At 40.0% G+C, this 20,770-nt stretch overlaps 2 protein-coding genes across 4 annotated transcripts in view; one reads left to right on the top strand and one right to left on the bottom strand.

Moving 5' to 3' along the window:
* The window catches only part of dnah5 (dynein, axonemal, heavy chain 5), a 103,958-nt gene extending 98,537 nt beyond the window's left edge, over positions 1-5,421 (top strand). Inside the window, exons 86-87 of the mRNA XM_075465094.1 lie at positions 564-795; positions 3,277-5,421. Of these exons, the coding sequence (XP_075321209.1) occupies positions 564-795; positions 3,277-3,428 (384 nt within the window). The 3' untranslated portion in view covers positions 3,429-5,421. The remainder of the gene's footprint in view (positions 1-563; positions 796-3,276) is intronic.
* A 35-nt stretch (positions 5,422-5,456) lies between these two features.
* Positions 5,457-20,770, bottom strand: part of adcy2a (adenylate cyclase 2a) — a 71,503-nt gene continuing 56,189 nt past the window's right edge. For 2 of the 3 annotated variants that reach the window (XM_075465098.1, XM_075465095.1), the window contains 10 exons: positions 19,970-20,110; positions 18,798-18,917; positions 18,493-18,677; positions 13,622-13,706; positions 10,576-10,734; positions 9,805-9,951; positions 9,377-9,487; positions 9,139-9,253; positions 7,340-7,464; positions 5,457-5,862 (listed from right to left, as the gene is read on the bottom strand). In XM_075465098.1, coding sequence (XP_075321213.1) covers positions 5,710-5,862; positions 7,340-7,464; positions 9,139-9,253; positions 9,377-9,487; positions 9,805-9,951; positions 10,576-10,734; positions 13,622-13,706; positions 18,493-18,677; positions 18,798-18,917; positions 19,970-20,110 — 1,341 coding nt within the window. In that variant the 3' untranslated portion in view covers positions 5,457-5,709. The remainder of the gene's footprint in view (positions 5,863-7,339; positions 7,465-9,138; positions 9,254-9,376; positions 9,488-9,804; positions 9,952-10,575; positions 10,735-13,621; positions 13,707-18,492; positions 18,678-18,797; positions 18,918-19,969; positions 20,111-20,770) is intronic. The other variant, XM_075465096.1, reaches the window with a different exon arrangement.

A 20,770-nucleotide genomic window follows, 5' to 3' on the forward strand; every position in this document is an offset into this window, starting at 1 on the left:
TTTTATTTTTTTTTGGAGTAAAGGATTTCATGGACTAATGTAAGTTTCTTAAAATAGCCACCGCTGAGCTTCTGTGCACGACTCTCAGGAGATACATTTACAGCTTTTATCAGGCCAGTGGAATCCCAAACTATCTGGAGAGTTGTTGATTCTGTGTGTAGAATACGCTTGAAGTAGCCGACTTGTTTTTGTTAAGATCTGCTGTGTGCCTGCCCTTGTCATTAGTTATCAACCCCTAAGTGTCAAATATAGCCAAGTAAGGTTTATGTCGGTTTTGTTTTCCCTCAAAATGAAGGTAACCACTGAAATGATTTAGTACTCACATTTGATTTCCTCACACATATTGGATTTACTTCGAATTGCTTCAGAATCTCACAAAAGAACACCTCAGATGGAGTGCACTTATCTACCCTTCTTGTAGCTTTATTGCAGCCCTTTTATCAGAATTGATTTATAAGCGGGAAAAGAGCCAAATTTAACCCCATCACTTTTGGTCACTGCTGTGGTGTAGTGGCCTCATCTTTACCTTAAGCTGAAAATTTTTTTTTTACATTCACTCACAGGAGATCACTCGAGCCAACAAGGGCTGGGCTCTGGACCGCATGGTGCTGTGTAATGAGGTGACTAAATGGATGAAGGATGACATCACCCAACCCCCCGCAGAAGGAGTGTATGTTTATGGCCTCTACCTGGAGGGGGCTGGCTGGGACCGCCGCAACTGCAAACTCATTGACTCCAAACCTAAAGTCCTCTTCGAGATGATGCCCGTGATCAGGATGTATGCTGAAAATAATGGTGAGTTTTATTATTCAAGATGGGGAGTCTAATCTCGATGCTGAAGCTTTAATCCAGTCTTTTTTTTAAGAGGATCTCTCCTCCTTAAGGTTCCCATCCCACGCAGTCACTGGATGGAAGTAACATTTAAATGTCAAGCACACTAAATGCTGTTTATTATGTTGGGGAATAGATTTCCAGCCGTATGTGGCAAAGTAATTGTTCAGGAAAAAGGCCAGCGTACATTGAGCAGCAGCAACATGAAAACCACTGATGGATGAGGTGAATAACAATGTAGCCTGGCCTTTTCCATTTTTCAGGGAAACTTTTGGTGTCGACATTTATGTAGTTGTTTGTGTGACACATACTGGCCGGCTAAACATTGTCGTAGGCCAATTGAAATGACTCTTTCTAAAGACTGCAGCAGATGGGTTGTACACCACAGTGGGAGACCCATTAAACTATTTAAATCACACAATCATGTGAGGTATAGAAATAAGCTGCCCTACAAAAACTGTGAGGTTGTGTTAAGAGGTTAGCCAACATGCAGTTATAACGTCAGTAAGCACATTTACATGAAAATATATGTAGCCTACATATGTTGTGGTAGTTTGACCAAAACCAGACTTTGAAAATGCATGTTAACACGTTAGTCCAACCAAAACTGCATGTAGTTTCACATGTAGTTTCATCAAGCTGTTGATAAGTGAGCTCCCCGCAGCTATCTTATTTTGCACTGACTGGGAAACTTAGGGCTTGTGTCAGAAAGTAGCGGTGCATTTTCGTTTTTTTTCTAGAACAAATGCTTGGCACATACTGCTGGAAATCTATTCCCTGATGCATAATGTTACATTCATACATTGACTGCATGGGATGGAAACCTTAAGAATACGTCTGAGATAAAGATCCTCTTAAGAATGTTGCAAAAACTCCAGCAGGACGTAAATTGTGCAAAAAACATGTTTACATAATGCAACTAAGTTTGGATTATTCCACTTAATTTGATTATTACTTGTTCCAAATGACTTTATTCTGGTAATCAGAAATCGCGACTTGGGGTCCTATAATGCATCAATGGGAATCTATCATTTTTTTGCTTTTTGACTCGCCCTGCAGTTTTGGGATGCAACACCACTCTCTTAAAAACAAATCACCATCTGAGCCCTGCACATGCACAGAACCTTTCAAAAGGCTGTAAACCTGTTAAGATTTTGGCGTGAAATGGAAAGAACTTATTTGGAAGCAAGTCTGAAATAGGACTCTGGTTGCTACCAGTGTCTTCATCTGTGAGGCTGTGATACCTTTATATCATATATTTCAATCTCTGATAAATAACATGACATAGATGAACATGCTGCTGTTGTAATGCTGTGTATTTCCCATTAGTAATGATACAGCACATTAAAGTAAATGTCTGGAATATATATAAACATATTTCATTAGTTTTATTCAGAAATAAACCACAGCTTCAATCTCTCTAAACTTCATTTATCATTGCAAAAGTAAGTTGGGCGTCAGGCTGAAATTCAGTGAACTGCTGTATCTCAAAGCCTGGGTGCTGCAAGTCACTTTCTGGCCTGCATTGTGCATAATAGTCAGTGTAGTCCAGTGTGGTTTTAAGATCATCAACCTTCTCTCGTGTTGCTTTAAAGGATATCAGAGTATTACTGTGCATGTAAATGTACGTACTGCTGTGGAGCTCTGCACCAGAGGACAGATTCTTCTGCTCTTTCAATAAAAGCAGTACAAGTATGCAGAGTTTCTCAGGTGACTGAAATAACTGAAATAGCTCAGTCCATACTGCCCTAATACCTTTGCCAACAGGACACCAAAAAAACAAAACTCTTTAGGCCTTAATGTGATTGAGAATCAAGATGTTTTTACTTTTATATACATGAATTCTGCCTGCTAGGTTTAGGTGTGTTTCAGAGCAAAGGAAAATGATGCAAAAATGTTTCTTTAGACAAGTGATTGCAATACATTGTGCAAAATGTGTGTGTCTGTGTGTGTGTGAACAAGCAGCGTACAGGTTTTTAGTACTGCTCTACTTAATTGTCACTTCCTTCAGATTAGTTTTATCATCTGTAAAAAAAAGACTTGAGTGTGGCTGAGAAAAAAAGGTTTAGTTCTGTGCCGATTAAGGCCACTCAAGGGAAACTCCTGCAGTTCATCGTGTTATGACAGAAAGGCTTAAAGCTAAGAAGCAAACAAAATGACAGCTGGAGATCCAGAAAACAAAGTGGTGCTGAGGGAAATAACCGTTTCTCTGAATCATAGCAGATTTTACATAATAAAAACAGATGTTTTGATGAACACAGCTGGAGGCCCCAATGACATCAACTAATGTTAATATTTCATCACTTAAAGTAGTCCTTACATAGATGTTTTATTAAGAGTCTTGTGTCAGCTGCTTTGTCTTTAAATACAAAATGTAAAATAGCCGTTTTGGATTTTCTCCATCTGCTTTTGGAATAACTGGTTGTTTGTGTCTTTATGTTGCAGGCACAAAGGATTCCCGCCTCTATTCTTGTCCAATCTACAAGAAGCCGGTCAGGACCGATGTGAATTACATCGCAGCTGTAGACCTGAAAACCTCCCTTCCTCCAGAGAACTGGGTCCTCCGGGGCGTGGCTCTTCTCTGTGATGTGAAGTGATTGCTTCATGCTAACACACGCTGACACATGCAGCCATTACACATTTCCTCTCAGCCACAAACTCTGTGTCACTAAGTTGGCAGATAAAAAAAAACAGCTGTTCTCATGTCACTTTTCAGCATAACTTCTACTTGCAGAGACAGCTGGTGGAACATGCAAACAGGATTGTGAAGTTTGTAGATTCTGAAGTTTAGACATAGCAAAAAAAAAAAACACGTATTGAGTGCACTCAACCAAAGGTTTGCATTTGGTCTACATTACAAAAGTGTAGATTTTCTTAATCTGTATTGATTGGTGATCAGATATAAATGTTCTTAGACTCTTTCTAGCTTTAGTATTTTCTGTGTGGTGTTCAGCTTGGGGTGGCCCACTGATGTTGTGACAAAATTCATTACATGATTATTCTGTTTGCATTAAAATAGTTTGGTGATTATCCCCATCTTGAAATAAGCTGCTTTGGCTGTCTCCATTCAAAATGTTAAAATTTCATTGAAAACAGGAACTGCAGTGGAAGCGGACATGGCACACACTTTGCTACTTCACATAATGATTCAGTTCTGACCCTGATGATCCAGACATATTCTGTCTTTGCTGTTGTTTCAGGGCACTGTCCAATGTCAAGTGTGTATGTAGAGGCACACAATATTGCAAGTTTATCATTCTGGAAGGCTGCAAGAAAATAAAAGGACTCAGCTCAACTGAAAGACATAGAAATTTTAATTAAGTTTTTACAAAAAACAATCATCAAAACGTCAAAACACTTTTTGATAGTATTTTCTTTTCTTACAAAACCACTGTTCTATACGTGCTCTAAAGCTACCCTGTACATAGATCAGGCTCTCACTCCCCAAAATTTTTTACGCTAAAATCATCTTATCCATTTGTATCCAGTATTCTTACTCCATCGTGTGTTTTAAATCAGAGGTCAGATGCATAAAAGTGCGTGCTTCCAAAACACAGAACTATCCACTTGCATTGTTTTTGTCAGGTGTCCACAGCAAAATTTGTGCCTGATACTGTTACATGTAATGTTGAATTGGGTTCACGTACACGTTATCAAAAAAGCTATCATATTGCAACAACTGAGGATAACAACAGCAAAAATAATTTCACAATGATGAATGAGCTTCTGAGCAAGATGTCCGACTGACTGAGACTGCTGTTTGGATTTATAAAATTAAAACAAATGCTTTTTCTGTTAGATATTCTCTCTACATTTCAAACCTATTCAAGTCCACAGCCATGTGTAGAAAACCTGTTACAAAGTGCACATTCTCGACACAAATCATTTAAAAATCTCTACAAATCCCACAGGGTGCTTATGCATCTGGCCCCAGACTTTGTTTTCAGCAGGCATTGAAACATGTGTAAACCACAAACACTTTAGATAATGCAAACAAGATGATGAAAGTGCAAAGGCAACTTTGGAAAACTTGTGTGAATATCACAATATATTCATAGACCCCTTTTTTGATGTGGTTTTATCTTTTATAGTCTCAGACTGTTGCTTCGAACAAGACTGATGGAGCTATGTAGACACTGTACCACCTTGTTGGCTGTCTGTGTCTTTTCTTAAACAAGACAGGCTTCACCTATGGACCACGAGTATCTTATTGTTTATTCTTTGATTTTAATTTCAGATCTTTTGTAGCACTCTGAAAATTTGTAAGGGGAACACAAATTTGCCTACATTCATACATTCATAACAACATGGTGGTGTTTGTTACTATCACTGTTCCCTATAAAATTGTCTTTAAGATGCTCGGCTGAAAATTGTTGCCATGCAATTTGAACTCGACTTTCTCTGGTACATCATCCTGCAATCAAAGTGCACTGTCCAGTAAAGTGAATTCTGCTTTGATACGGCTGGCTGAAAGGCAGGTTTCTGTGGTACAGCGACTGCTTCAAGCATCCCAGAACAATGATTTGGACCATGTGAGATTTTTCTGTCTCAGTAAGAATGTACTGTACATCACTACAGCCGACTAACTTTTGCCTCTGTGGATTTTCCAGCTCCAGCATTCAGTATATTTTTGGGATTTACTGGCTTCCTGCTTTTCATGCTACACTTGAAGTTACATAAGTGACTAAATGTATACTACAGCTCTGGCCTAGGTGATGCGATGTACCAGTAAAATCTGATTATTCTCCTCCTTGCACTCCAGATGTGATTTCCTGCTGGTGAAAACTTGCTTCTTTTATAGCAGATCAAAAGCTTCTCTGTCTGAGATCAAAGTCTGTTCATGGTGTCTGTGTAAATGCAGAGTATTCTGAAGCAGGCTTACGGCATTACATTCCCCTGGGACAGTGAGCGAGTCATCTCTGTGTGTACAAAGAAGGTCTTAAGCTCTCCTTTGCCCTTGACATTGATGATGCCTCTACAAGAACACATGTAGCCAAGGGTCAGAAGGATACGACTCGTCTCCTCAGTCACCTAGAGGGGGAACCACATGGGTAATGTCAATTTTGCTCATCTTAATGAATGCATCAAATTCCTGCTGGCAAAAACACTCAGCTCTCCACAGGAAAAGGCTGCTGACTACTAACTCATAAGTTATGGATTCTTCTCTGAATGTTGCAGCACATCGCCAAAGTTTTGCTGATCAAATCAGCATTTCAGCTGGATAAGTGTTGTTTAAACTCTGACCTGTGCATTAAAGTCTGAAAAATGTATGCAGGTCAAATAGTTGTGAACAATATTACCTCCACTATCATTTCTCCTTCAAGAGAAAGGCCACAGGTCATCACAGCCTCTAATGTTAAGTTTAAACTGAAACCTGTGGAGCAAATAGGACATGCATTTCCCAAAAAGCAAAGTATCAACTGATGAAATACTGTCTAACCATCTAACCCAGTATTCATGAAAGACACCAGAAAATGTCTCCTGTAATCAGTAAAATTAACTGAGGGTGGGAGAAATCTCTACCAGCTTGAACAAAAACTCCATGATTCCCATTCTTGCCTTCGTTATATTTGAAAATATCAACAGGCAATCTTGGAATGCAATTGAGAGTGCTGCGGTTGTGCTGGACTGCTCAGCAGATGGCTCAATCAGATGTGTACAAGCTGCGAAACCTAATACAGCTCCCAGAAGACTGAATGATGGCAGCAGCCACACACCATGCAGGTGGAAAACCATTCTATTTTATCAGTGCTCAGACAGGACGCCAATGTAAGATTTGAAGATGTCATATGATGTTAAGATGATGGGATGTCCTCACTGCCATAAATGGCTCCTGCGGAGGGAAGAGGAGTTTTATCTTTTACCCATCTGTGTATTTAAAATGTGTACGTGTGAAGGAGGAGCCATGCTGGTCCTCTGAGGGAAACGGCTGGCTTCACTCATGATGTGATGCCCGACAGATGCAAAGAATCCCAGCAAGCCCACAAAAGCTTGCCTTTTTGAGCAAAACATATCGTTATCAGTGTTGGAATTTCTCTTTTTAATGTCGTATCACCAATGAAAAATCCTTCCAGTCCTGTCTGAGGCCTTCCAGTTTGACACTATTTTGAAGTTCCGTATGAAGATGTTAAACTGTTCACAAATATCTGGTTTGGTTTAACATTTCTGAATAACGGCTATTTTCACAACACTTTGCCACAGCTGGAAAAGCACGGCTGAAGTAATGAGATTAACAATTCAAACATTTGAGTTATGTGTGTCATTTGCTGGGCCGCTAAACGGGAACTGAACCTCTTTTTTTTGTATTTTTGCTGTTGCCAAGTCTAAGTGTGTGATTTAAATCATTCTCAGAGAGACATGTTTCTTCATTTTCAGCTGTTACAGTTAGGACTGTTGCAAAAACAAAGTCTCCGACTGTAAAGATGTGTTTCAAACATATGTGTTTGATATTTGACGGACATATTTCAGAGACATATTTCTTCAGATCGGACAAAGGAAAGTCACTCACCTGTATTTTCCCCAGGACTCCAGTACTGTCCATTCGGCTGGCTACATTCACTGTATTCCCCCAGATATCATACTGTGGTTTCTGAGCCCCAATGACTCCAGCTATCACTGGACCATGATTAATACCTGACAAAGGAAACCAAGTCTCTCGTAAACATTTCAGATTCTTTCTTCTTCAGCTTTCTTTTCTGATGGAACTTTAGTTTACAATCAGTCATCTTTGGGTACATATCTACACTCAATTTGGCTGTGTTGCACCCTGTACGAAATTAGGATAGTTGTTAATACTTACTGTTTGACGCTCAAAAATATCTTCAGAAAACCTGCTGCTGTTAGTATAGACCTAGCATTTCACAACATTTCATCACAACCTTCAGAAAAGGTGGAAGCTACGTGCAACTGAGCGCTTAATCCCCAACACTATCAGCACCTCTGCTAAGATAACTCTGTCTGTCTCAGATAACTGGAAAATGAAATCTCCAAAAGTGTGAAGGCAGCACTCTCAGGCACACAGCCATGGGTTTTGTCAACTCTGTGTGCGTGAGGACCAGTATTTCTGTCTGATGGAGCATATTAGGCCCCATCTGGAAGCAGCAGGGATGTACAGGCCCTCACATGCACACTGCTGAGTTAATGGAGCAGCCCATGCTGAGATCTGCATAGACAGGTTGAAGGTATCTAACTCTGACTCTTACTGCTCACAGGGAGCTGGAACCTGCCTGCTTCCCTACCCACAACATGTCTTTTTACAGGAGTATTATTTAGATGTTGGTGCATTTCTGTCTATTTCTGCAAAGAAATGCTGTGGAAATGATCTCCACAGCACCGGGGAAGTCAAGTTTTTTTTTTGTTTGTTTTTTTTTAAGGCTGTATTTCGAAGATATAATGTATAATTTAATCTCAGCAACACACAAAATAGTTAAGAGAGCTTTACGGATCATTATGTTCCATGACCTTTAACTTCATTACACTGTTTGATTGTCTGGGAACTGAGAATACCAGTAGTTGCAGTTCTTCGGCTGAACCTGTGTCTATTTTTGCTAAAAACAAGATTTCAGCTTCTTATTAGTCTGTGGTTGCTGCTGGATGATTCTACTTTTTTATGATGCTCCATATATTTTCAATAGAAGACTGATCTTGACTGCACAGAGGCCAGTCAAGCACACAAACTGTCTATGAAGCTACACTGCTGCAAGTCATGCAGAATGAGGTCTGGCATTGTCCTGCTTAGATAACCACAGACCTACCCGGGAAAGACTTCACCGTAATGGCAGCATAGGTCTCTCAAAAATTCCTCATGCACCCCCATACTACCGTTATCAGTGAAAGCTGGCCTTTGCAACTGGATGGTCTTTCACATGTTTAGCACATATGAGCTGAGAATGGCTCACAGAACACGTGTCCACTGTTTTTCTGTTCTTCCTCCTTGTCCAATAGTTTTGAGGTTTTGTGGGGGCTTTTCACCAATGCCACCTGCTATTTTGTATACATTTTTTTTTTTTTTTTTTTTTTTTTCTTTTTACAATTGATCAATGGTTGTCTGATGTCATGACCCGTCCTTGCTTGGAAAGACTAAACAGAAACAGGGATGATGTTGTGCTATGATATGTCATCTTAGAACGTCTGACAATGCACCCAATATTTTCAATTCTCACATACAATTTAAGTTAGAAAAGGTAATACGATAAGTTAAGAGTGGAATCCATTTTAGAAAGTAAAACAAAGAACCAACAGTATTCATTGTGCAGTATATTCATACTCTGCTTGTACTAATAACTGAAGCTGTCCAGTGTAACTCACCAACTCTCAGTTTGAAGTCATTGAAGGAGTGTTTATTAATAACATCCAACTTCCCCACCAAGGCAAACGCAAACTCGACCATGGTTCCTATGTGCATGTACTGCCTGTCATGCTCCTGCAAGCGGAAGAGGACAAGCAGTTTCACATTATTTTTTTGTTAAAAGTACCCAATTTTGTGACAGTCACACATACAGTAAGAAGTTTACTTCATTTATTTATTTTTTAAATATTAGCCTACCTGGGATGTGTACTCAGGCCCAGGTGATGCATTAAGTCCAGTAGCAGCCATGTAAGTGCTGCCAATCGTCTTTATCTTCTCCACACCACTGAATTTAGGTTTAGAAAGCAACTGCACACAGAAATACAAACATGATGCACTCAACAACTAAAGGAAAGGAGACCTCATTAATTATTGAAGTGACAGATGTTTACATAGTCATAACAACAGTATATATGTTTTTTTAATCTAGGAGAAGCATCTGTCTGCCTAAAGAAGTCTTCGAATATTCTGACAATATTACATAAGAGGTTTTAGCCAGCATGAAACAGCACGTCCAGTATCATGCTGCTAGTAAAGTGGTGAAACCTGTTGAGATGGTATCGTGTATAGCATTTCTGGTACATATGTAAGATGTTGTGACAAATGCAATTTTAAAGGCTGTTCACCTCATCAAAGTCAGCGATGATTTCGTTGAGCAGCCGGAGGCACTCTAATCCCTCTTTGTTGACGTCAGATTCAGTGTAGAACTCTTTAAAGTCTGGGATAGAGGCGAACATGACACACACCAGGTCATAGGACTGGTGATAAAGATCCTGCGTGACAAAAAGCAGCAGCAGACAAAATGCAGATGTTAGCCTAGATGGGTACAAAACAATGCTGTGAAATTTATAAACTGTGGACTTTGAAGATGTATTAAATACAGGTGACATAAGTCTGACAGGAAAAAAAAAAAGACATGACAGTTTTCTGTGTATACTCAGATTTAGAAACACTAAGGACTACACAGGTGGACAAAATGCAAATGATCAACCAGACAGAGAAATTAAGCGATGTAAATCACCCAAACCACATCCAAATAACTCTTCCTCTAAAATCATTAAGTTCTGTTACTTCAATTATTTTTCAGAACAAACCATCAATTGCTGACTTGTCATCCAAAGTTCTGTCGCAGTTGCGGCATCCCTATTTAACTGATTTGGACCCCCCCCCCCCCCAGGGCTAACTCATTACTCAAACCCCCTCATGGATCTAACACATACTTTTTTAACTGCTGACAATTTTAAAAGAACTCTGGTACAATGACAGACCTGAGAATGATTGATGACATGGATGAGTCACACAGGCTGGTTACCATATTCTCCTAAACTGTGTTTCAGAATGGCAGGTCATAAAAACTGCCTGTTGTACTGAAAAGAAATTTTAAAAAAAATACTAACCTCATTCTTCCAGTTGCGAGCCAAGAAGTGTTCTGCGACGTGTGCAGGCAGGACGTTTTCCAGCAAAACCCGGTTGAGGTTCTCCATGGTTTCAATCTCCTCACACTCCCTCTTGAACTTGTTCTTCCAAAGGAAGTCTAACCTACAGTAATATTCATTCTGTTACAAGAGGACACAGAGGTGAAGAGACTGAAGGTACAGCTGTTCAGCTTACTTCCATCAAGTCACAGAAAACAAATTAAACAGCCACAAACATGGACATCACCAATGCTGAAGACAGAAAAGATGAACACTGAAACAAATCAGCTACAATTCTTTCAGTTCAGGGGGGAAAAAACTAAGATTTTCCACATGTTAACAAAGAGAGACACTCAGTGAAGGACTGACAAGCAGTGACATTCTCTGATGGGAATGATGTGCGTACAATTGATAACGTGACATTTGATTTTCTTCCAAACACGAAGCACTCAGCGCTCAGCTTCTCTATTATGACGACTATTTAATGCTGAACTCGGTCAATAAATGTGGTGCCACAACAGGAGGAGTAAAATGTTTGTGGGATAAAAGAAAAACAGAAAGCAGAATAATTGATGAGATAGGATATTGGAAACATAATTTTTTTTACAGTCACAGATAAGAAGAGGCTGGTGCAAACTTGAACTGTGTACAAATGGAAATCAAAGCAGTGTGTGGAAATAAGCTGGCATTTATTGTAAAGATACTCAAACCTGGTGCATTTTCATAGGGGTGGTATCTTATTTTTGTCCTCTGACTTCTAGAGGACAACAAATAGATTTCCAATTTGCTTAACATTCGAGTCGGCATTTGTGGCTCAATATCAAAAACCAGCTCCACTTGTTGCAGGGATTTGTGTGACAGCAGGCCTCAAGCATTCTTACAAACAAACTTTTAAACAGGATTGTATGTCAATAGTTGTTGTAAATAATCATTTAAATTGAAATATATCACAAAGGATCATGCAAAGAGCACAGCAAGATCATTCCACCGTAAAACTAAATGAAATGTCCTCGCAATCTGACCACAATTGAAATGTTCAGTTAAGCCATGGCTGGGTGGTAAAAATAGTTCAGCTGTGTTATGTTCCCACGTTAAGAAGACCAGTATTTCTGCAGCAGGACTCAGAAGATCAACTGCATCACATTGAATAACAAGTCCTGATACTAAACAGTGACAGTATTCTGCTCAGGTCCTCCTCTCAATGACAGAGTGCTGCGACTGCATCCTGAATTACAGTTAAATCCAAATTCTACTCATGACAAAAGGATTATTATTATTATCTTCTGTATGTTATCCTCAGCTTAAGGTTAGATATAAACACCTGAGTGGCTTCAGAGTACAGCAATGCTCCAATTCTAGTGTTCTGAAGTAAAGAAAGCATCCTGTAATGTAGCATAATCCTAAAATAGCCAAAAGGAGGAGCACAGAACTCCTTAGAATAACCAGTCATAGTCCTGAGGAGTAAATCTCAGAGGCTGTTCAGACCGGGTATTATCTTGCATCCTGGAAGATTAGATCCCAAGAGGGCAGCTCCAAGTATGTGTGTTCACACTTGGCATTAAAATGTGACAACACATCCTCTTGTGAACACTTGTTATTGCATCTCATTCGCTGCTCTATATGCTAATAAAAACACTCAGCCTACGTCACACAGTCAGCTGAGTCTACTGATGTTTCACAAATAGAACACTGCACTCACTCATCTTTCCTTGCTGACGTAAAAGTGTTTTGTTTGACCCGTCCTCTGCACAAAATACACCAATCACCAAACTCTTGATCCAAAAAAATGGATTTATTATTTATTTTTTTTATTAATAAAGAGGTGGAAGAATATAAAAACAAATTAGAGCAAAAAGCAACAACGTAGATGCAATGATCTGAAAGAGGAATGCAGTGAAAAGGTTTGAATGCAAATCATTAAGATTCCTGCTGTTTGCTGTATGCGGACAACAGCACACAGCTCTTAGCTCAACTCGATGCTGAAGAAGTGCATGAGGCTCTCACACTGTCCTATAAAGTATGGAAAGTCTTTAACTAAAGCAAAGTGAAAACATTACTTCCATAAATTACTTCCAATTTGGTTTAAAAATTACTGACATCAGCATCAACTCAATTTCTGCCTTTAAAAGTACTTTCAGTCTGATTCTGCTGTCTGGGATATAATCATTAAAAGCAATCTACTTTTTTTTTTTTTTTTTTTTTTTTTATAAACACAAAATCCATCACTGTCAACATGAACTGTTCCCAAGCAGGTTGTATGTTCAGCAATGCTACCATGGTGATCATACGAGAAGGTTGAAAGTGAGCCAAAAAGCCCTCAGCTGTGATGAGCAGAAATGTGCACGACTCAGCTCTAAACCTTCAGAAGGTGACTCTCGGGACTGACATGAGAGATTAGAGCGAGGCACTGCGTTTACTGCGGCTTTGTTCACTGTGGCAAGAATATGGCCAAAAGATGTGGCCTGTGTGACCTGACCTGAATGTGTCCTCAAAGGGTCCCGAGTGAGTCACACCTGTGATCTGATCAGCCAGGACGCACATTAGCACCAGGTCTGAACAGCCTCTCAAAGTACACCTGGGTGACTGGAAATCATTGTTAATGAATAACTGAAAGGACTTTAGATGACTCTCTTACTCTGGAACAGATACCGACAAGCTTTATCATTTCTACCGAGTTTAGAGACTTACCTTCATGAAGATGATTCAGACAGGACACTGCGTCAGATTTACTCTGACACTCGTTTGTATTTGGCTCTGCTTGAGGGATGCACCGGTACAATCGTAGCAGCAAGCGTGACACACAGTGCCCCTGAGATCACAATCCCCTTGCAGAGCAAACAATGTTTCCAACAATGTGTCTGTCATTTTTTATTTTTTTGTCTGTCACGCTTCATATAATGCCATCACAGGCCATTGGCCAAAGTGTGGCGAAGGACAGTATTACATGGGAAAGGTGCCATGATGGGAAAAAACTTTCAACCAAATAGGTAGAGATAACGTCATTCAGACAGTTAAAGTGAAGACATACCTGTCTGGCAAGCACAAGCAGAGTGATGAAGAAGATAAAGAGGGAGACAGAGCCCATAGTCTTCAGGTCTTTGAGAACTCCTGGTCTTAAAGGGGCAGATGGAGAAGAAAAAAAAGATCATGTGTTTGTAGGATAAGAGTGAAGACAAAGATGGACAAAAAGACTGCCAAACAGAGCGAGTGAAAGATTAAAAGAGAAAGGTGAAACTCAGAACATTAATTAACAATTCAGATCACAATCAGCACTGACAGATACTACATGGATGGTTAGCAGACCATTTTATTGCGGGCTGTCAGTCTGTGCAGAATGTCACTGCTGCTTTGCTTTGACAAGAGCTTGTTTATCATTTGCATAAAGGAAGTTGATCCTTCCCGTCATGGGGCTTTCAGTAGAAACATTTCTCAAGGAGCAATAAAAATCTTTTTTTTTTTTTTTAAAAAGTGCTCATGAGCCACAAAGATTCAGCACAGAAACAGAGTTAAAGCTCCACTTCTCCTGCCATCTTAACCTTCAAGTAGGACTCCTCTGCAGGGGGCTGTTAGGTAACCAACCACACTGATACTGATAGTGTGTGTGTATCATGCTGTACTTGTTCATGCAAATACATCGCAGTAGACTCAAAGTCCTTAACATTTTTTTTAAGGGTTGACATTTAAAAAAAAAAAAAGTCAAATTATAACATTAAAATCACAAAGACATTTTTTTTTATAGCAGTGTAACAGCCCTCCCCTAACAAAGTTCTCCGTCTATGATAGGATTCATACAGGACTGCTGCATCCTAATTTAGGCACAACATTTTGCATATTAATGGATTCTTCCTCTTATCTAGGGCAGAGCTCAGCAGAAAACCAAGAAAACATCCTGCCAATCCTGAACTCGCCTGGCTCATCTAATCAATTCTCTAAACGGTACGAGTGACAAAGACTGAGAACCGACTGTGGGCAGGCATGAGAACAAACTGCACATGGGCAGGACATTAACACAATACTGATCATCTTTTTGGTTTTTAATTCTGAGGTGATAATGATTGAAGGGTTTTTCAACTGAAGAAGCGTCCACAGCTTTTCAATTTCTCAATTCTACACCTAACACTTTCCCATATTATAGAACAGCTGGCCAAAGATATGTGACATTCCATTCACAAACCTTTCATTCGCAGATCAGCTATGAATCAGAGAATCACAACACCCTCCAGTGAAACCACAATGTATGATGTCGTAACCTCCAAGAACTCTTCCATTATCTTTTATGTTTAGAGAAGCAACAGGATTTGTCTCCCACAGTACGTCATCTCTACGATCTCTTTTTTATGTAAGGGAGCAGGTCGTTTAGGCCTCCCTGCAGTCGTTTAGGCCCCCCTGCAGTCGTTTAGGCCACAGGGAGCAGTCGTTTAGGCCCCCCTGCAGTCGTTTAGGCCACAGGGAGCAGTCGTTTAGGCCCCCCTGCAGTCGTTTAGGCCACAGGGAGCAGGTCGTTTAGGCCTCCCTGCAGTCGTTTAGGCCACAGGGAGCAGGTCGTTTAGGCCTCCCTGCAGTCGTTTAGGCCCCCCTGCAGTCGTTTAGGCCACAGGGAGCAGTCGTTTAGGCCCCCCTGCAGTCGTTTAGGCCACAGGGAGCAGTCGTTTAGGCCCCCCTGCAGTCGTTTAGGCCACAGGGAGCAGGTCGTTTAGGCCTCCCTGCAGTCGTTTAGGCCCCCCTGCAGTCGTTTAGGCCACAGGGAGCAGTCGTTTAGGCCCCCCTGCAGTCGTTTAGGCCACAGGGAGCAGTCGTTTAGGCCCCCCTGCAGTCGTTTAGGCCACAGGGAGCAGGTCGTTTAGGCCTCCCTGCAGTCGTTTAGGCCCCCCTGCAGTCGTTTAGGCCAGGCTACCTGAGCAGCTGAAATCTTTATTATTGTACATTCGTTATTATAAGATATAAGTCAGCTCTACTGGTCTGTCTGGGTGAAAACGTTTTTTTTATTTAATAAATGGTGATTTATAAGTTCATAAAATTGTGGAAATAATCATCCGCATTGCCACATTCATTGGACAATAATGCTGTAATTATTTAGCAGCCCGTTGGATTTGCGCGGCTTATGAGAATTAAAATAGTGATTTATAAGTTAAGCATCGAATTGTCATCGTAAGCATCCGCATTGCCACATTCATTGGACAATAATGCTGTAATTATTTAGAAGCCCGTTAGATTCGCGCGGTTTGTGAGAATTAAAATAGTGATTTATAAGATAAAGCATGCATTGTCATCGAAAGGGTGACTGATCTGAAACACCACATTCGTTGGACAATAATTATTAATACCTAATAATTTGTTATTCAGAAGCCAGTTTGATTCGTGGTTTGTGAGAATATTTTTGGAATCCTGATCACATAATTTCCGCAGTAGCTGGGGCGTGTACAATTGCTTCCCTGGTTTATCTATTTTTAGAGAGAGCGCGCGAAAATGTACAGATGGCTGGTTGGCATGTGTGTCATTGATCTGCACGGATAGTAATCGCTCTGCATACAGAGCTGCAAGTGGCTTTGATGCGTTAACATTCCATACCCTCGCCTCGTTCACAGCTGGCACATTTAATTGGTTTACGCCAGCACTAATCGCCCGGCATACCAACACCTACCTCTAGTCAGGTGAGAGTGGTTTCGATGGCTTGGATGGCTAGACTATACATGAACACATGTTCACTAAATATTGGCCATGTTTATTTTGCAGTTATTCATAGGATATAAACATTAAACATTAAAACACACACAAGCGCACCAAAGATGCTTAAGAGAACTGCGAGTTGCTTGGAAATTGGAAGAGGAGATGCAAAACTGCCAACAAACGTTGTGTGAAAATAAACCACATGCACACATTCGTTGGACAATAATGCTGTAGCCTAATCATTTAGAAGCCCGTTTGGCGGTTTGTGAGAATTAAAATAGTGATTTAGGCTATAAGATAAGCATCCGCATTGCCATCAAAAGGGTGATTGATCTGAAACCACCACATTCGTTGGACAATAGGCCTAATTATTAATAATAATAATTCGTTATTTAGAAGCCCGTTTGCGAGATGGGACGTGGTTGATACACGTGAACACAAATTCACTAATATATGTGTTTATTTTAATGTTTAATGTTTATATCCTATGAATAACTGCAAAATAAACATGGTGTTTCAGATCAGTTACCCTTTCGATGACAATGCATGCTTTTCTTATAAATCACTATTTTAATTCTCACAAACCGCGCGAATCTAACGGGCTTCTAAATAATTACAGCATTATTGTCCAATGAATGTGGCAATGCGGATGATTATTTCCACAATTTTATGAATTTATAAATCACCATTTATTAAATAAAAAAAACGTTTTCACCCAGACAGACCAGTAGAGCTGACTTATATCTTATAATAACGAATGTACAATAATAAAGATTTCAGCTGCTCAGGTAGCCTGGCCTAAACGACTGCAGGGGGGCCTAAACGACTGCTCCCTGTGGCCTAAACGACTCCTCTGTCGGCCTAAACGACTGCGGCCTAAACGCCAATGGCCTAAACGACCTGTATCCTTATGTAAATGCTCAATATCACAAATAAAACTTGAGTTGTGCAGTACAGAGGTAGAATTATCTTAAATATTTCAGAGATGAAAGCATACGGTCAGTGTTGTGGCTGTTAGTCAAGCTCTGTCAAAAACTGCAAGATTGTCTGCAATTGTATCATTTTAACATGCATTGGCATATAACAGAAAAACAACAACCCAAAAAAGGGATGCCTGCTCTGCTCACTGATGTTGCAACTCTACCGAGGACACCGAGCATACAAGCAGTATGCATCATTAGCTAAGAAGATGTAAAACATCTTTAAGCGGTTGTTACAGCAAAGTATATTAACCATTTTTAACTCAGGATGAAAGTTCACTTGCTCGTCTTTGTGCCGATTTAAAGCCGCCTCTGGCATTCTCCGCGTTAAAACAGCAGTAAACATGTTTTGCAAATTGTAGGACTGGGTTTTAGTATGTAACATAATAGAACGAACAGACACAGTGATTTGACCCAAGCACCAATCTAAACATATGATTCAGAACCGCCATCTTCATTAAACACAATCAAAACGTCCTGTTCCTTAAAGGGCTACATAAAAGCTGTGAATGGTAACTAATGTGAGCCAACTGTATATGACAGCCTTACAACAACATCAACAATCTGTCCCTGAGGACTTTTTCCTATCAAGCATATGTTACCATTTGGCCTCACTTGTCTTCACAGGGGCTGTATGTGTAAAATATCCACAGGCAAGACTTCTCTCACACTTCCTCAAAATAACTGGTTTCATTCATAATTAGCTCAGTATGCTGCAGAACCTCATTAAGCAGCCGCTTTTCTATGTGGGGATGCGAGGTTCACAATCCTTTGAATTCATTCTTTGGTCAGTGCTTATACTTAATGGCTAATGAGGTGGTGTATTCAAATTGAATTTGTCACCATGACTCAGGAGGCTTCTTGCCATCTATTCAGAATTTACAGTTCTTTTCTAGCATACTAATCTTTAACTGCTCTCGCTATTTGAACACTATGAAGCAGTATATATTGCAGTCTGTGTGTGTATCCCACCATCAATGTTCAGGTCAACAAAACCGGTTGGACCTCTAACTTGGATTTAATTTATTCATTTTTATGGTGTTTTAACTTGAATGTACTTTATTTAGTTTAACAACACACTCAACAGTGTCTTGGTAGAAATCAAAATGACTAACAGAAAGAAACCTAACAAGACACAACAGTAGTTTATATTTGTGTAATAAGACGAGATGAAGGTCGGATGTAGCCAACTATGAGGGTACATATAAGCTGTGTTTGGATGCTCATGAGACAACAGACTCCCTTCACTTACCTGTCAAGGACCTCAGTCTTGTACAGAAATCTGCTGTATTCGTCCAGCAACGAAGCATGTGTTTGCAGAATAATGACATTGTAGACGACCACCGCCGTCAACATAATGATCATCTTCAGCTCGTAGTTTATTCTCAGGAATACTGAGCAAGAGATCAGGCCCAGGATGCAACTGTAAATTAAATACTGGATAGAAGAAGGGGTCAGCAGACAGAGTGGGGGATTTATCCAATAATTAAAACAAAAAACAAGAAAATAATGACTTTAGAAAGAATCCTGATAGTGATAGTGTTGGTCTTTACTTACAGGAAGGTAGAAATTGTCTTTGCCAGTGAAGGTGATTTGTTGCCCATTAGAGTAAAGGAGTGTTTCATTGGATGAATTGTAAACAGGAACTGGAGGCAACTCGTTGTCTTCCAAAAAGAACTAGAGAAAAAGATATTCTGGGCTCCAATCATTTTTTTCAGAGTACAAATAAAAAAAAGCACCCCATTTTTAGATCAGCACACAAAAAAAAACACAGACTCACAAATAAGAAGCACAATTTCTCTGTTTGCTTTGCATGTCAATGTGTGAGAAGATGAACCAGTCTGCATTAGACTTGCAGGAGGAAAATAGAATCTTGTTAGATCAGAGGCCAATAGTGACAACCATTCAATAATGTCTATTAAAGTGAAGCTGCAGGACAGGAGGACGATTGGCTGCCCCACTGAGCAAAGCCAAGTTAATTTGGTTCATCCGCCCTGAGCTACTGACCCACGTCAGACGCAAAACACGATTATAATCTCTGAAATCGATTTGTGTGAAGGTCTAAACCAGGGTCCTGACACCATGCTTTATCACACAGCCTTCTCTCAAGCCTCAGGCTACTGTTCCACCTTCATCTGAGCCTTTATGTATCTGCCTTTAGCCTACAGAAATAAACCTCAATCAGATAAATCAGAAAAATAATGGTGAAGAGCAAAACAACAATAAAGTTGTTATATACCGTTTCCTTAAATGCAAATGGTTTTGGCACTGCTAGGCTCTCATGACTGGGAGCGCCAAAGAAAACAATACAACAACAATAATCTTCTGTAGCTTATTATTTGGTGAAAAATTCAACATCAATGAGGCTTAGTAAACAAAAGAAATCAAATCCACTAATCCATGCCACCAAAAATAATAATTAAGGTCCATCTAAAACTGTGGCAATGCATATTGCACTGGAGTTAAAGAAAGATTTAGCTTTATAGCAAAAGGCAGAATACATCTATTTTATGATTTCAATTTTGCAGAAAATCTTCACATCCGTTGGTTCTTATCGATTTTACATCAATAGTTTCTGGGTGAGAACATGCTCCAATCCTTCACATTATAATGACATCGTAGCCACAAGTCACAGAAGTGTTGTTTGAAGGAATGTGATACTTTATTCCGAGTGAAGTCTACTAGTTTTTACCCTTCCCTTCCTGTGGTGCCAGCACATAAAAGCTTACCATGTTGAAGACTGCCATTATGAGTATTAGAGCTGTGGTTGTCATGGTGAGAGTGATGCGAGGCCATGGCTTGTTGGCTATAATAACTGATGACCTCAGCAGCCACATCCAAGAAGTAGATGCGCTTTTACTGCAGTGCTGCTGAGACACACAGAACAACACATCAATACCAGGACACATGAATGTGAGTATAGAGCAGGATTTGGGAGCCGAGAGAGAAAAGGTCTCAGAGGCATCACACGGAAGAGGCAGACAAGAAAACAGCATGCATGAGCTCCCAAACTCATAAAGAGTGGAGGCAACACATGATGAGTGTACCTAAATGTGTGTGTAGAGGGAACCTCAGGTCTTCAGAAGTAAGTAACCCACGCAACCATTATATGTGTATTATTAGAACCATGTACAGCAAGCTCTTATTTTTGATAAGCAAGGACAATCACTCTAAATTCTGTTTAATTAAACATTTATATCAAACACACCACGCTGAGGCTGTTACTTTTTTTTTTGACTGCTAATTACCTCAGCAATGTCACATAAAAGTGTCAGGAGCCCATCAATTTAGGGAGAGAGGGGTCTTTTAAATTCAAAGGCATGTGCCATTATATTTAAAAATAAAATACATTTGAGTAACGATGCAATCATTTTCTATGTAACTTTCTTCACAAACATGACAAAGCCTAGCACACCAACCGGCTGCTTCCTGAGGGCAATGTTGACTTATTCTTAAGAGCAACACACACAGTACTCCTAATTTTACAGTAATGTACAAACACACATCGCAGCAATTAATGTCTTAATACG

This window comes from Odontesthes bonariensis, chromosome 5 (assembly GCF_027942865.1).
Source record: "Odontesthes bonariensis isolate fOdoBon6 chromosome 5, fOdoBon6.hap1, whole genome shotgun sequence".
Classification (NCBI taxonomy): Eukaryota; Metazoa; Chordata; class Actinopteri; order Atheriniformes; family Atherinopsidae; genus Odontesthes; species Odontesthes bonariensis.